The sequence below is a fragment of the Gobio gobio genome (genome assembly GCF_949357685.1).
Source record: "Gobio gobio genome assembly, chromosome: 16".
In the NCBI taxonomy this organism is placed as follows: domain Eukaryota; kingdom Metazoa; phylum Chordata; class Actinopteri; order Cypriniformes; family Gobionidae; genus Gobio; species Gobio gobio.
Window position 1 is genome coordinate 42,799,178 of NC_137109.1, and position 12,985 is coordinate 42,812,162.

The 12,985-nt window shown below is 36.7% G+C and overlaps 1 protein-coding gene across 1 annotated transcript in view; it reads right to left on the minus strand.

The window, feature by feature from the left end:
• unc5a (unc-5 netrin receptor A) overlaps positions 1-12,985 on the minus strand; it is a 242,190-nt gene that overhangs the window by 107,122 nt on the left and 122,083 nt on the right. Inside the window, exon 2 of the mRNA XM_079838885.1 lies at positions 11,605-11,826. Within this exon, the coding sequence (XP_079695011.1) occupies positions 11,605-11,826 (222 nt within the window). The remainder of the gene's footprint in view (positions 1-11,604; positions 11,827-12,985) is intronic.

Consider the following 12,985-nt stretch of genomic DNA (forward strand, 5'->3'; position numbering starts at 1 on the left):
TGAGCTGACATATGTTTGAGTTGTTTTTCTATTCAAACAGAAAAGTCAGGAGTCTAGTTTACTTCCCAGCTCTAACTTTGAGCCAGACTTTGTGAAGCTACACAGGAGACGATGCCTCCCGCTGCTCGCCTTTCAAAACACTGCTGACAGCACAATGTGGAAGTTGGAAGAGATCAATGTGGGTACCTTCGGAAACCTATACTGTTGGACATCTGTTTGTCCTTCATCTCTGGCCAAACGCTGCCCCATTCATCAGCAACACAGAGGCAGGGGAATGGGGTGTCATTTTGAGACCTTGTACTGTCTCACGGCTGACAACGGATTGTATTCAAACAGAATGACAGTTCCTGAAGTCATGCAATGCTTCACCGAACACACTGCAAAATATTCGTCTTCAGTATTTTCCAGTAAAAAATAATTCTATTCTAAATAAAAAAAAAAAAAAAAAAAATTATCTAAAAATCATTAATTTACCTGACGAAAAATTAAATTAGACTTTTTTTCAGAAAATATATATGGAATTAAATTTGTCTTACGCCATTAGTGAATTGTTTAAATCTCACTAACTTTTCTTAGATTTATGCTTAAAGTTAAATTTAAAAAAAATAATTATAACAACAAATCATCTGTTTTATTTACTTTTTTTGTTGTTGCTTCAAGTAAATTCATTTTATTTAACCTCTTTAAGGGCACTGACCCGCCCTTGGGTTGTCATCACTTTGTTTACAAAACTATATAGACTAAAGTTTAAAATATTGATAATGTAAAATTAAGCATCTTTTGAAAGGTCTAACTCCGGACATGAGCTGCCGATTCAACGTGACAAAAGATAATATAACCCATTATAATGAGTGATGTTGTCAACTAGAGGGACCATTTGGACCATGCTGGTCGATAACCGATTAATCAACAGATTTTACAAATGGATACTGAATAAAAACAATCATAACACATAAAATAGTGCAGAACTTTATTAGAATTTTTTTTTTAAACAGTACTGAACCATGAAAATGTATACTGTACTTTTTAAATCTATAAAAAATACTTTAAACCTTAAATATATTACACCTTGATCATTCACAGTTCTTAGTATATTAACTAATGTTAATAGATACAACTTTAAAATGTAAAAAAATGTATTAGTTAATATTTTAATTAACAAACGAACAATACTTTTTATTAATCTTAGTTAATGTAACAAGTGCCCATCTTTAAATATATACACAAAGGCCATATCATTGAAAATAGATATGCATATTGTATGTATACTCTCACACTTTATTTCCTTCCATTTTATAGGGGTGTAACAATACACCAATGCCACGGTTCGGTTTATATCATGGTTTTGGAGCCACGTTTCAGTTCGGTTCGCTGTGGGGGCAGGGTTCTGTGTTCAAAGGTTTTTTTTTTTTTTAACAAGCTAATTTATTTCACAAAAATTGATGACACACACACACGCGCACACACGCGCACACACGCGCACACACGCACACGCATGCACACGCACGCACACGCACGCACGCACGCGCGCACACACGTCCCACTTTAGCATACTTAAAAACATAAATTGTATGAATATGACTAATACTGATTAATAAATAGGCCTTTATTTTTTAAAGCTATTAAATAGCAGTTTTTGTTAATACAATAAAGTAGCCACCACACTAATTCAAAAATATACAAAATAACAAAGTGAAAATAAAGTGGCATTTTGGGGTTATGGAAATAACAGTTGCCATGGCGAATACACAATACCAACATGAACTCTTACTGAAACATGAAAACTGCTCCTGATGAACAGAATTAACATCATACCATGCCTTTCCAGCTAACACATGTTGAACCTGTTACGTGATTTATTGGTACTTTACTTTTATGTCATCACTTGCGAACCTGGCTAAATGGGGAAACTGGCTCTCTTTGTCCTTCCAGCATGCAACTTGAGCGATCACCCAAGTCATGTGACATGCACTTGGAAGACAAAAGTTAGTGTATATTTAATAAATATAATAATAATAATAATAATAATAATATGTAGTAAAAATACCACTCTTATTAGTTGTTAAAAGTGTACTAATTACCATTTAATCAAATATCAAGGAAGGAAAAAATTGTTCCGTGGCATAAGGTGAAGTGAGAGCTGGGCCGGTTCGAGAGTATCGCGTGTATTGCGTTTTTCCGGTTCGATTTGAATATCGTTACACCCCTACTATTTTAGAACACTTGGGGACATATTTACTAACAGCTTGCGCCAGCGCAAACCCTCTTTTGGCTGTAAAAAGCTACTGTCAGGATTTAACAAAGACGCAGTGAAAAATGTGCGCTGAAAAGGCTTGGACAGTGTCATTTTTGCGGCTTACCTTATTGCATATGCATTTGTAGGAGTTTCCCTTTCAGACGCAACATTTATGGGAGGAGAGTATTTAAATCATGCAAGGTGATTTACTAAGGTTTGTGCTCTGCAATTTACTAGTGGTTACGCCAGGTATTCCCTAGTAAGCTCACACGTTCTATTGAATTAATAGGAAATGATATGATTTTACTGAGAGAACATTGCCTTACAAGACACCGTTTTTATATCTGAAGTCTCCCTGTACATTCTTACAATGCAAACATCCTAAGCATGTAAATGGCTATATGCTTAAAGCTGGGAATTTCCCCTGCTTATTAAAAAGTTACATTCATATTCATTACAGTAGTGAACATCAGCTTGACGGGCGGACGGGACACTTCAGCGTAAGTATTACAAAAGTCAAAGTGCGCATTCGGAAATCAGAGTAAAGATTTATGACTTGTAACCTGAAATCGCCTTGTAATGTTTATGTATTTATGTTGTGTTGTCGTATTGTTTTTATTCATACCGTAGGCTAACTATAAATGTTTCAACAATGATTTTGTTAACAGCATGCATAATGATTTAAACGATGGCTAAATTAATAATTAACGAAACATATAGATTATAACACTTTACTCTGGAAACTGTAATTCTAGTAAAACACCATAGAATTTGAAACTTTTTTGAATTTTAATACAATATAGTGCAATATAGTAACAGGTTTGTATTAATTTGTATTGTATGGCTATTCGAATAAATATTCTGCAACTATGGATTTCCTCCATAACTACATACATAAATAAATATTTTTGTGTTTGGTCAGTTACCTGAGTGGGAAGTGTACAGTACACACACCCACATTAACAATTTCAATATATCCACTCTTATCCACTCTGAAAAGACCATAAACATTACAGATAACCTCGTAAAACTAATCTTGTGAGATTGACAAATCGGGTGATTTTAGGTCAATGCTTCGGATGTAAATCAATGATGCCCTCTGTCAGTATGGAATAGTAAGATGGCCACAAACACTTCTGGTGGATTCACCACCTGATGGCAGTTTAGAATGTCATGAGCAATCCAGTCATTATATAGATCAGTGGTCTCTTGCAGAACTTTCAACTCCCATCTGTGCTTTTATGGAATTGCGCTCTATTTGCCCTGTTTAGTAAATCTGGCCCTTGATGGTTATCTAATCAAAATAACACTATGTGTTACAGTGACGAAAAAAAGAGAAATGATTTGTTAAACAGTGCGTGCAGAATTATAAAGGCACAGATTTTCTGATCATTTTTTTTCCAGACACATTTGACCAATTCCAAACCACATTAATCTTAATAACTACTATTCATTTTGTATTTAATAATTTCTAAGTGATATATAAATGCTCATGAAGGCTGGAAATGAAAAACGCCTTATTTTAAGGTGTGCAGAATTATTAGGCACGTTTTCTTTTACAGATAAAATGAGCCACAAAAGAGATTTAACTCAGACTGAATTTTTTTTAAATGCCCATGAGAAGGATGCAATACAAAAATTGCAGTTAAGGCATGACCATTGGACCGTGAAATTCTCAATGGGTCAGCAGGGTCAGACAAAAACAGGTGGCGAAGAAAAGACACGTTAACTGCAAAAGAATTAAGAATTAAGGTGAAGAATTAGGTGTAAAACCATCAGGAACCCTTTAGTCTCCAGCCCCTACCTACCTAACCCCACTTAATAAGAGTCACAAGCTGAAGTGTTGTAAAATACATGAAGACTGGTTTTTATAGGCAGATAGGTTGAGAGTGATTTTTGAAGGACCAGCACCACATCCTCTTGTACCACTGTTTGAAGAATTCCATCACTGCAAAACGGACTTCAGGATAGGTGGACTAAAAATTAACTCCCAAAAATTACTGCTAGATTCTGGCAGATGAATCCCCAGCAGTACCAATGTATCGTTCCATTTATGATGTACTCCAAGCATTCACAATACTTTGAAGGACAAATGGATTTGTGTAGATGGCTTCAGTGACAGCTTCTAGCTGTTGCGGCGCGTCAATGGTCGTGTCCAGTGTAGACACGGTGTAAGGGTTTAGTGTCAATCTACGGTCTCACATAGGTTTTTCATGCACCGGTCAATTGACCTATTGGTAAGCTCCTCCCCTCGAATGCAGATGAGCCAATCACAGTTGAGTATCAGTTGCATGGGGACCTGACTTACAGCTGTCATTGTAAGACATTGTAATTTTTGTGTTGTGTTAGGCTCTTTTCATAACGTGTTGTTAGTGGAAAGAATACTTTATTGCACTTTATTTGCATCTGTAGATTTCAATTAGTTTTCCACAAAATCTTTTTTTTTAATATGCACTGGGCCAGAAACATGTAGCACTTCCATACACCAAACTTTTGCTTTATTCTAAAGCATTTTACAGAGGGGTTTGTTTATATATAATTTGCCTGATTTACACGCACACACAAAGTTTTTTTCAACACGTTTGGGTCAAATTTGGACAAACCCAACCATTGGTTTAATTTAACCTATAGGTTTAAATTTAAAGGGATAGTTCACCCCAAAATTAAAATTTGACATTTATCTGCTTACCCCCAGGTCATCCAAGATGTAGGTGTCTTTGTTTCTTCAGTAGAACACAAATGGAGATTTTAAACTTCAACCGTTGCTGTGTGATACTCATAGAATGCATGTCAATGGGGTCTAATTCTATTAGGGTAAAAAAAACATGAACAGACAACTTCAAATTAATCCATGCGGCTCGTGATGACACATTAATGTCTTAAGACACGAAACGATCGGTTTGTGCGATAAACCGAACAGTATTTATATAATTTTTTACCTCAAATACAACACCATGTCCAACAGCCCTGAAAGCGCAGCACTTCTGGGAAAGAAGGTCAATGTACACGATCTAGTGTAGAGACATCACTTCCTGTGTGTGAGGTCTCCTGTTTGTCCATATTTGACCCAACCATGGGTTGAAACAGCCCAGTATTTTTCAGAATGAATACAACATTTTAATCCTAAAAACATAATTTTTTCCTGGCTGTTAACAGTATTTTCTGATTTATGGAATGATAAAAAGAGATATCAAAAACTCATTCAGTCAAAACCTAATATGAAACCTAATAAAACTTATGTCAACAAAATGAAACCGGAATTTTAAACATGGCTTTACCCAATGTTCAGATTTTGGTTCTGGAAATATATGCAGATTAGTGCATATTTAATTAGATAATGCCTTATTTGCATATTTAAACATAATATTTCAGAAAACTTGTAATACAAAGAATGTTTTCAAGTCTTAATGTTATCAAACAAAGGGTAAAGTACACCCCCCCCACCCCCCATTCGCCAGGGGTATATTATATGTATTTATTTATTACAGAAAAAAAAAACCAAGATATTATTTCTGGCAGTACACGGAAAAGTAATATTGCAATGGCCATTAAAATATGACTAAAATCTGTTGCTTTTAATATGTTGTGATCTTGTAAACATGGTCTGTCATAATCTTATTTTCCAGTGGGCAAAACATACACCAAGCAAGTGATGTAGGTGACAGTCAAACAGACTACCCGACTTCACAACGGTGAATGAAGAATGTGAGTGTGCATTCACAATGCGACTCACAGCTAAATAAATAAACACAATGTACTGTCTGACAAAAGAAACTGAATGCTAATAGTCTAACGTGTGCATGCGTTATAGACAGATGACAGGAGTTTATGCCTGTCTGCTCTAATACCTAGCGGCACATCCTCCATCTTAAGAAATGCGACATTCCCCTGAAAATTGTTGCTGCTCCTCCGCAGCATGTCATCCGCACGTCAGCTCTCCCAATCAGCTGTCATGCTGTGAATTGGAGGTTTTAAGTTACAGATCACTTCTGAATCCTAGCACACGCGTGACGTGCATCCCTATGCCCCTACGCTGCCTCTGCCAAGGAGCGTCAAACAAACACACAAACATCCACTCGCTGAATGCTGACGAGCCGTCCCCGCCTCCTCCTCCTGAGAGAACAAGGGGAAGACGGCGAATGGGAGACAGAAAGCCCTTTTGGAAATTCTTTTATTCTACTGACGCTAGGAACAATACTGTAGGAAGCCGAGCTGAGTACTTGTCAGCAGATCCCAATCAATCATGAGACGAGTGAAATAACAGAACACACAGCGTGTCCACATAAGAGCAGGTAAAGCTGAACAAAACAAATCGGCTACATCGCTTAAACTGCTCTCTGAGGGGAGAGTGTGATTAAACCCCTGAGGAATAACAAGATAAAGCTGTCTTTAAAAGCAAGAAACAAATTGCAAGCTGCAGAGAAACCGTGCTGGACTTGTTTGGGGGGAATCGACAGTTTAATTGTTTTATAACCATTTTTAAAAAACAGATAGTTCTAGCCTTAAAATCCGATTGAGTCCAATTTGAAGACGAAAAAAGAAAAAAAAAATTCTCGTACATGTGGCCACGGGTGGCTTATTGCTTTCATAAAACAGCCGCAGTTAGAAAAAAGACAGAAATGTTTAATAATAAATAGTTACATTTATTAATAATAATAAACAATTCTTCTGCCAAGTATCATAATTCATTAGAACGACCACAGGGAGCACTTACAGTTGCCAAGAAACAGTATATCTTAGCACATTAATATAGACTGGACTGCCAACTTGTGAGAATTATGGAGGTATATGAAGTATATGAAGTGTATTGTGATTGTCAAAACATTTGGTAACTAAACAGAATTTAATCTAAAAACCCCTGTGGTGAAAATCAAGTCTGTAATGTTGTTTACGTGTGCTTTTAATATGCTTTAAGACAAACCATGAGCAAATTCATAAGTCAACACAATTGCGGAGTATTTTCTCCTTAAAACTGCAGTGAAAAAAGGACGGTCTCAAAAGCAAGGTTTGAAATCGCTGGTGTTTCTGACGTCACAAACTGTAACCAATCACGTCAACGTGCGGATGGGCTTTAGCAAATCATCATTACTGTGCTGTGAAGCAGGGGAATCTCAAGAGAAGCCAGGTTATACTGGTATATTTTTCTTTTGAAATGAAAAATCGGGTTCATTTAGCAATATAGCGGGTGAATTATGTATATGATATATATTATGATGTTATGATAAATAAGATCGAGAACAGTGTCACGCTGAATGCATGACAGTCGGCAGCCCTGCAGTATGTGTTGCCCAGGGAGTTTTATTGTTAAATTAGTTCAACAGCACAGAAACACCTAGAAATTCTGCGAATGCATCGTAAAACAACAGTGAGCATCAACTGTTCACTATATTTACACCAATAAAATCCGTTCCCTCACAGAATCCAATCTACCTACCTCAATGCCAAATCAAACGGCTATGCTAAGCTGTTAGCAATACACAAATGCTACTGAAAACACACACAAAGGGAAGTTTTAGTAATGTGTGATGTTATAAGGGTTATAAATGTTACATCAGAATATCTAGATTATAATATTGGAGTTCCACAAGGTTCTATTTTAGGTCCATTGTTGTTTAGTATATATGTAAATGATCTACTAAATGTTTGTCCTCCAGATGTTGTATGTCAAATGTATGCTGATGATGTTGTCTTGTATGAACACACAAAAAATCAACAAGAGGCTGCACAGAAATTAACTGATACAAAGAATAACATTTCAATATGGATTATCAAATCATGTTTACATCTGAATGTTAAGAAAACGGTCTGTATGTTTTTTTACAAAAAGGCCAAATCATGATGTGAAAGCAGACGTATTCATCCAGGGACAGAAACTTGAGGTAGTACCTGCATTTAAATACCTAGGAATAATAATCGATTCTCAGCTCTCTTTTAAAAAAACATGTGAAGAAAGTGGTAAGCACAGTACAATTTAATTTAGCGAACTTTCGATTTATCAGAAATTGTTTGACTAAAGAAGCAGCAGTGTTATTCATGAACTCAATGATTATTCCGCACATTACATACTGTATGACTACCCGGACACAAACATGTAAGTCTATTCTTAAACCTGTTGCAATTGTATATAAACAAACTCTCAAGGTTTTAGATAAAAAGCCAAATAGTTTTCACATTGTAGTATTTTAACTAAGTTTTCCATTATAAATTGGGAACATTTGATACAATTTGCTGACTTAGTACCTGTTTTTAAGATTTTAAATGGTTTTGCTCCACCTGTTATTAAAGATTATATTGGTCAAATAACAGGACGGTATACACAAGCCGGTACTAGGGGTGATTGTACACTGCGAAGAACTATTTTTGATCAGTTATTTTTTTCTTTCAGAGGAACACATGAGTGGAATAGACTTCCATCAGAGCTTAAAGAATTCAAATGTATAGCAGGTCATTATGGTTTCTCAAAAAACTTTTGAAAAAAAATTGTGATCATGTATAGGCATTTGGGTACACTATTTTCATTTCTTTTGTTTCGTTTTGTCTTGTCCCTAACATCAACCTGCCAAGGGACTACGAATGAAAATTAGCCCGTGTGGGCTAAATCTGGCACCTTTTTACAAATTTTATGTATTATTAATGTGTATCGTCCCTGATTAAAGAATAAAATGAAATGACAAAAAATATTTAATTTAAAACACATGAACATGTTTTCATGTTTTCACGGCGCGTTTACATTTACTGAATGCAGATATGATGGCTGGATTGCGTTTACATTATACTGAGATCCGATCACAATGCGTCCTCGACTACCTCTGGACCAGGACACGCTGATCGGATAACATTCCGATCAGAAACACGTTTACACTTGTTTTTTCAATGTGTATGTGGACAACATCCGGATGCAGGTCGCATGTTAATGCCAAATGTAAACGCAGCCATAGAGACAGGAACCTATCAGAGAGTTATTGACAGACTGGGAAGAGAGGTAACAATGTAAAATATATGCAAGCATGAAAACCTATTCTAGCAGACCCCAAAAGCAAAATCAAGACTTTGAAAAAGGGCATAATTTGGCCTCTTTAATATAGCTGCCTCTGCTACAAAAAGCTACAGCTAAGCCAGTAGGGCTGGACGATTAATTGAAAAGTAATCAAAAAATGAAATTCAGAACCTTTAACTGACGTAATTCTCTCATGTTGGTTATTTCGGTTTTAGTCACGTGACTCTGCCCCGTCAGTCACATCAAGTGCAGTTTGCAGGCACACGGAAAGATTCAGGAGCCATTATCTTTGTTTATACAATCTAGATGCTCAGAATTACAATGGTAATTGCATGTTTCTTTTATGTGCTGCTACATGCATACACAGGCGGCGCGCGCAAGCCCCGAAGCCAGATCACTTTCACTTGCGTCCTCGTGAAGTTTGTCAATTAAATGCGTTTAAAGGCTTGCCAGTTTGAACAATAAAGCGATTTTACACTATTCAAGAACAACAATATGGCAAACATCTCCGTTCAGAGCTTTTTTCTGTGACACAGTCGCGCGTGCCCTGAAGCCAGATCACTTTCACTTGCGTCCTCACTTTGTCAGTTGTATGTGTTTTAAGGCCTGAACATTGAAGTGATTTTAGACCATCAGATGTGTATTATGTTGAACTAATGCCTGATATATTGTGACACACGAACACTCAGACAGAAGCTCGCACATCACGTGAAGATCGCGCGCAGAGAGGAGCGCAGAAACTCTTTGTCAACGCTGCCCTGTGATTTATCACTAAAGAAGCTTAGAAACTCAACCGTTATAGCATAGATTTGTGTACCTTTGAAGTAACTACAAACCACAGCTTCATAACTAATAGAGACGGTATGACTAATTCACACACACAATCACTCTCTCATTAATGCATTCAAATAAATGTAATGTAAGCCTACTGTGCTAATGTATCTGTATCTGATGTACAACAAACAGAAATCTGCCCCATAGACAATAACTGCTGAAAGTGAGCTGTTTCCTTCAAGTATTTTAAAATCACAAAGAAATGCACTTTTTCATTAGAAAAAAATATCCAACCTTTAAAGGATTAGTTCACTTTTAAATAAAAATTTCCTGATAATTTGCTCACCCCATCTCATCCAAGATGTTCATGTCTTTCTTTCTTCAGTCAAAAAGAAATTAAGTTTTCGGAATAAAACATTCTAGGATTTTTCATCATACAATGGTTTTCAATTGCAACCAAAATGCTGTAGGTCCCAATCAATGCAGTTTTAAAGCGCTTCGATGGGCTTCAGAGGCTCTGCGTGGTCCCAGACGAGGGTATTATCTAGCCAAACGATCGGTCATCTAAATTTAAAAAAATTTGTAAACTTTTTAACCTAAATTGCTCATCTTGCACAGCTCTGCGAGGTGCTAAGGATGACATCATCACGTAGGAAAGGTCACGCCAGACGTCGGCAGAAGTACCACCCCCGAGTTTACAAAGTGTTCGTGAAGACTAATACAAATGGCCTTTAGCAAAAAAAGGAAAAAAAAAAACGATATCGGACGATTTTGAACATTAAAATGTTGTGTTTTTGGTAAAGGGCATTTGTATTAGTCTTCACAGGAGCTGCCTACGTCTAGCGTGACCTTTCTGACTTGATTACGTCATCATTTGCACCTCGCAGAGCTGTGCAAGATGAGCAATTTAAAAGTATATACATTTTTATTTATTTTTTTAGATGACCGATCGTTTGACTAGATAAGACCCTATTCCTCATCTGGGACCACGCAGAGCCTCTGAAGCCCATCGAAGCGCTTTAAAACTGCATTGATTGGGACCTTCAGCATTTTGGTTGCAATTGAAAACCATTGTATGATGAAAAATCCTGGAATGTTTTCTTTTCGACTGAAGAAAGAAAGACATGATCTTGGATGAGATGGGGGTGAGTAAAATATCAGGAAATTTTCATTTTGGGGTGAACAAATCTTTAATAGTTGAACATATTTACAGTACAACCCTTATCAGTGAACTATGAGGGCAAAAAAAATGTATCATTAATCGTAATCGAGGTAAAATGTTCAATTCATTGAGATTTTGAATTAGGTAAAATCGTTCCAGCCTTATAAGCCAGCCATTCATGATACACAGTACACTAATGCAGCAGACCAATCCTGGAGCTGAAAGCCAGCTCTGCTCATGATATGGGCAGAAGCCATTTTGAAAATCGCCTTAAAGGAAGTCCTTGTATTTTGGTACTATACTACAGAAGAAGAAAGAGCATCATATCTAGAAAGCATCCTTTATAGGCACTCCTGTTCTACAGTGTCATTTTATAAATGCTGGGGGTCAGCCGGCTCTATTGTTGACCTCGGAAAGAGTGTTGAGAGGGTCTACCTGTGGCAGGGTCCACGTCACGCTCGATCAAGTGCTGATCCTGGTGAACCCATTCCCCGTTGCACTTAAAGTAGATCTGAGTGGCAGGGGTCGAGCGGCAGGTGAGGGTCACAGGCTTGTTCTTAACGATATAAACATCATCAGGCTCAACCAGGAAATGTGGCAGCAGGTCGGAGAAGGCAGCAGGAAGTGGATGTGTTACAGTGGCCGCATGCTCTCCACCTGTTAAAAAGCAAGCGAGATAAAACTTTAGAGACAGGTTGTGGTTGTTCGGATGCCTAAAACCTTTTAGGAGTGCAAAAAGATAATGAGTGTATCTGATTTAATTTCACACCCCGAACCCCGTGAGCGGACAGATTGCTTTTGACACGCACCTGAGTGCAATGCTAATCCTGTGCATCCGTATTTAGTAGAATACAGATATTCTGCCAACCACAGCTGACAAAACGTCTCCGCTACAGCAGGTCTGAGAAATAATGCTAACGACGTGGTGTTACAAGGGCTTGCTTTTTCCTGAGTGGCATAGGTTTGTATTTCAAGACAAAGTAGTTTTGAATGGGCTGCTCATGTGGGCAGGATATGATGTCATGATACGCTGTAGAAATAACTCGTGAATATTAATTAGGTTGCACTGACTGGCTATGTTTGATAAATGTTGTAAGCAACTTGTATCAAAATATGAAAATCAGATTTCAGATCAGTTCATATTTGTGATGTATCAAATTATGTGAATAAATGCAACAACAAAAAACTGACAATGACATTGTCGTTATAAAATGTGCTAGTTAAATACACATACTGTAAATGCAAGCCCAGTATAGTCTATTTGCACAGTGATTTGTGTGTTCCCTTTCAATTCTCTCTTATTTGTGAACTTCAACCTTACACCAGCCAGAATACTCTCAGATGTAAAGTTCTAATTTAAGAATGTGAGAAATTATTTTAATACACTTCAAATACAAGCCAACATAACATGTCTTTTTATTTGTGGTTTTTAGAGACCACAATAAGAAAATAAAACTGAAAATAAAACAAAAACCGAACCTATTATTTCCAAATCCAATTCAAACTGTGACCAAATAAAAAGCTTCATTACAAAATGAATCACAAAGTAGACAATTTTACATCAATTAGATTTCATTTCAATGCATTAGCATTGCTTCTGCTTGCTTCAATTCCAAGCAAAAACACACAGCAGAAAATAGCATCATTAAAATGTATCATGTAAAAGATTGTTACATTTTTATCATATTTTTAAATCTGGAGTTCCTGAGAACCCAAACAGTTAAGTAACTTTTTTAAACGAAGGACATATGATTAAATAGTTTAAAATCAATTCTCACAAGATTAAAACGAGTCATGAATTAATAATCAAAACCAT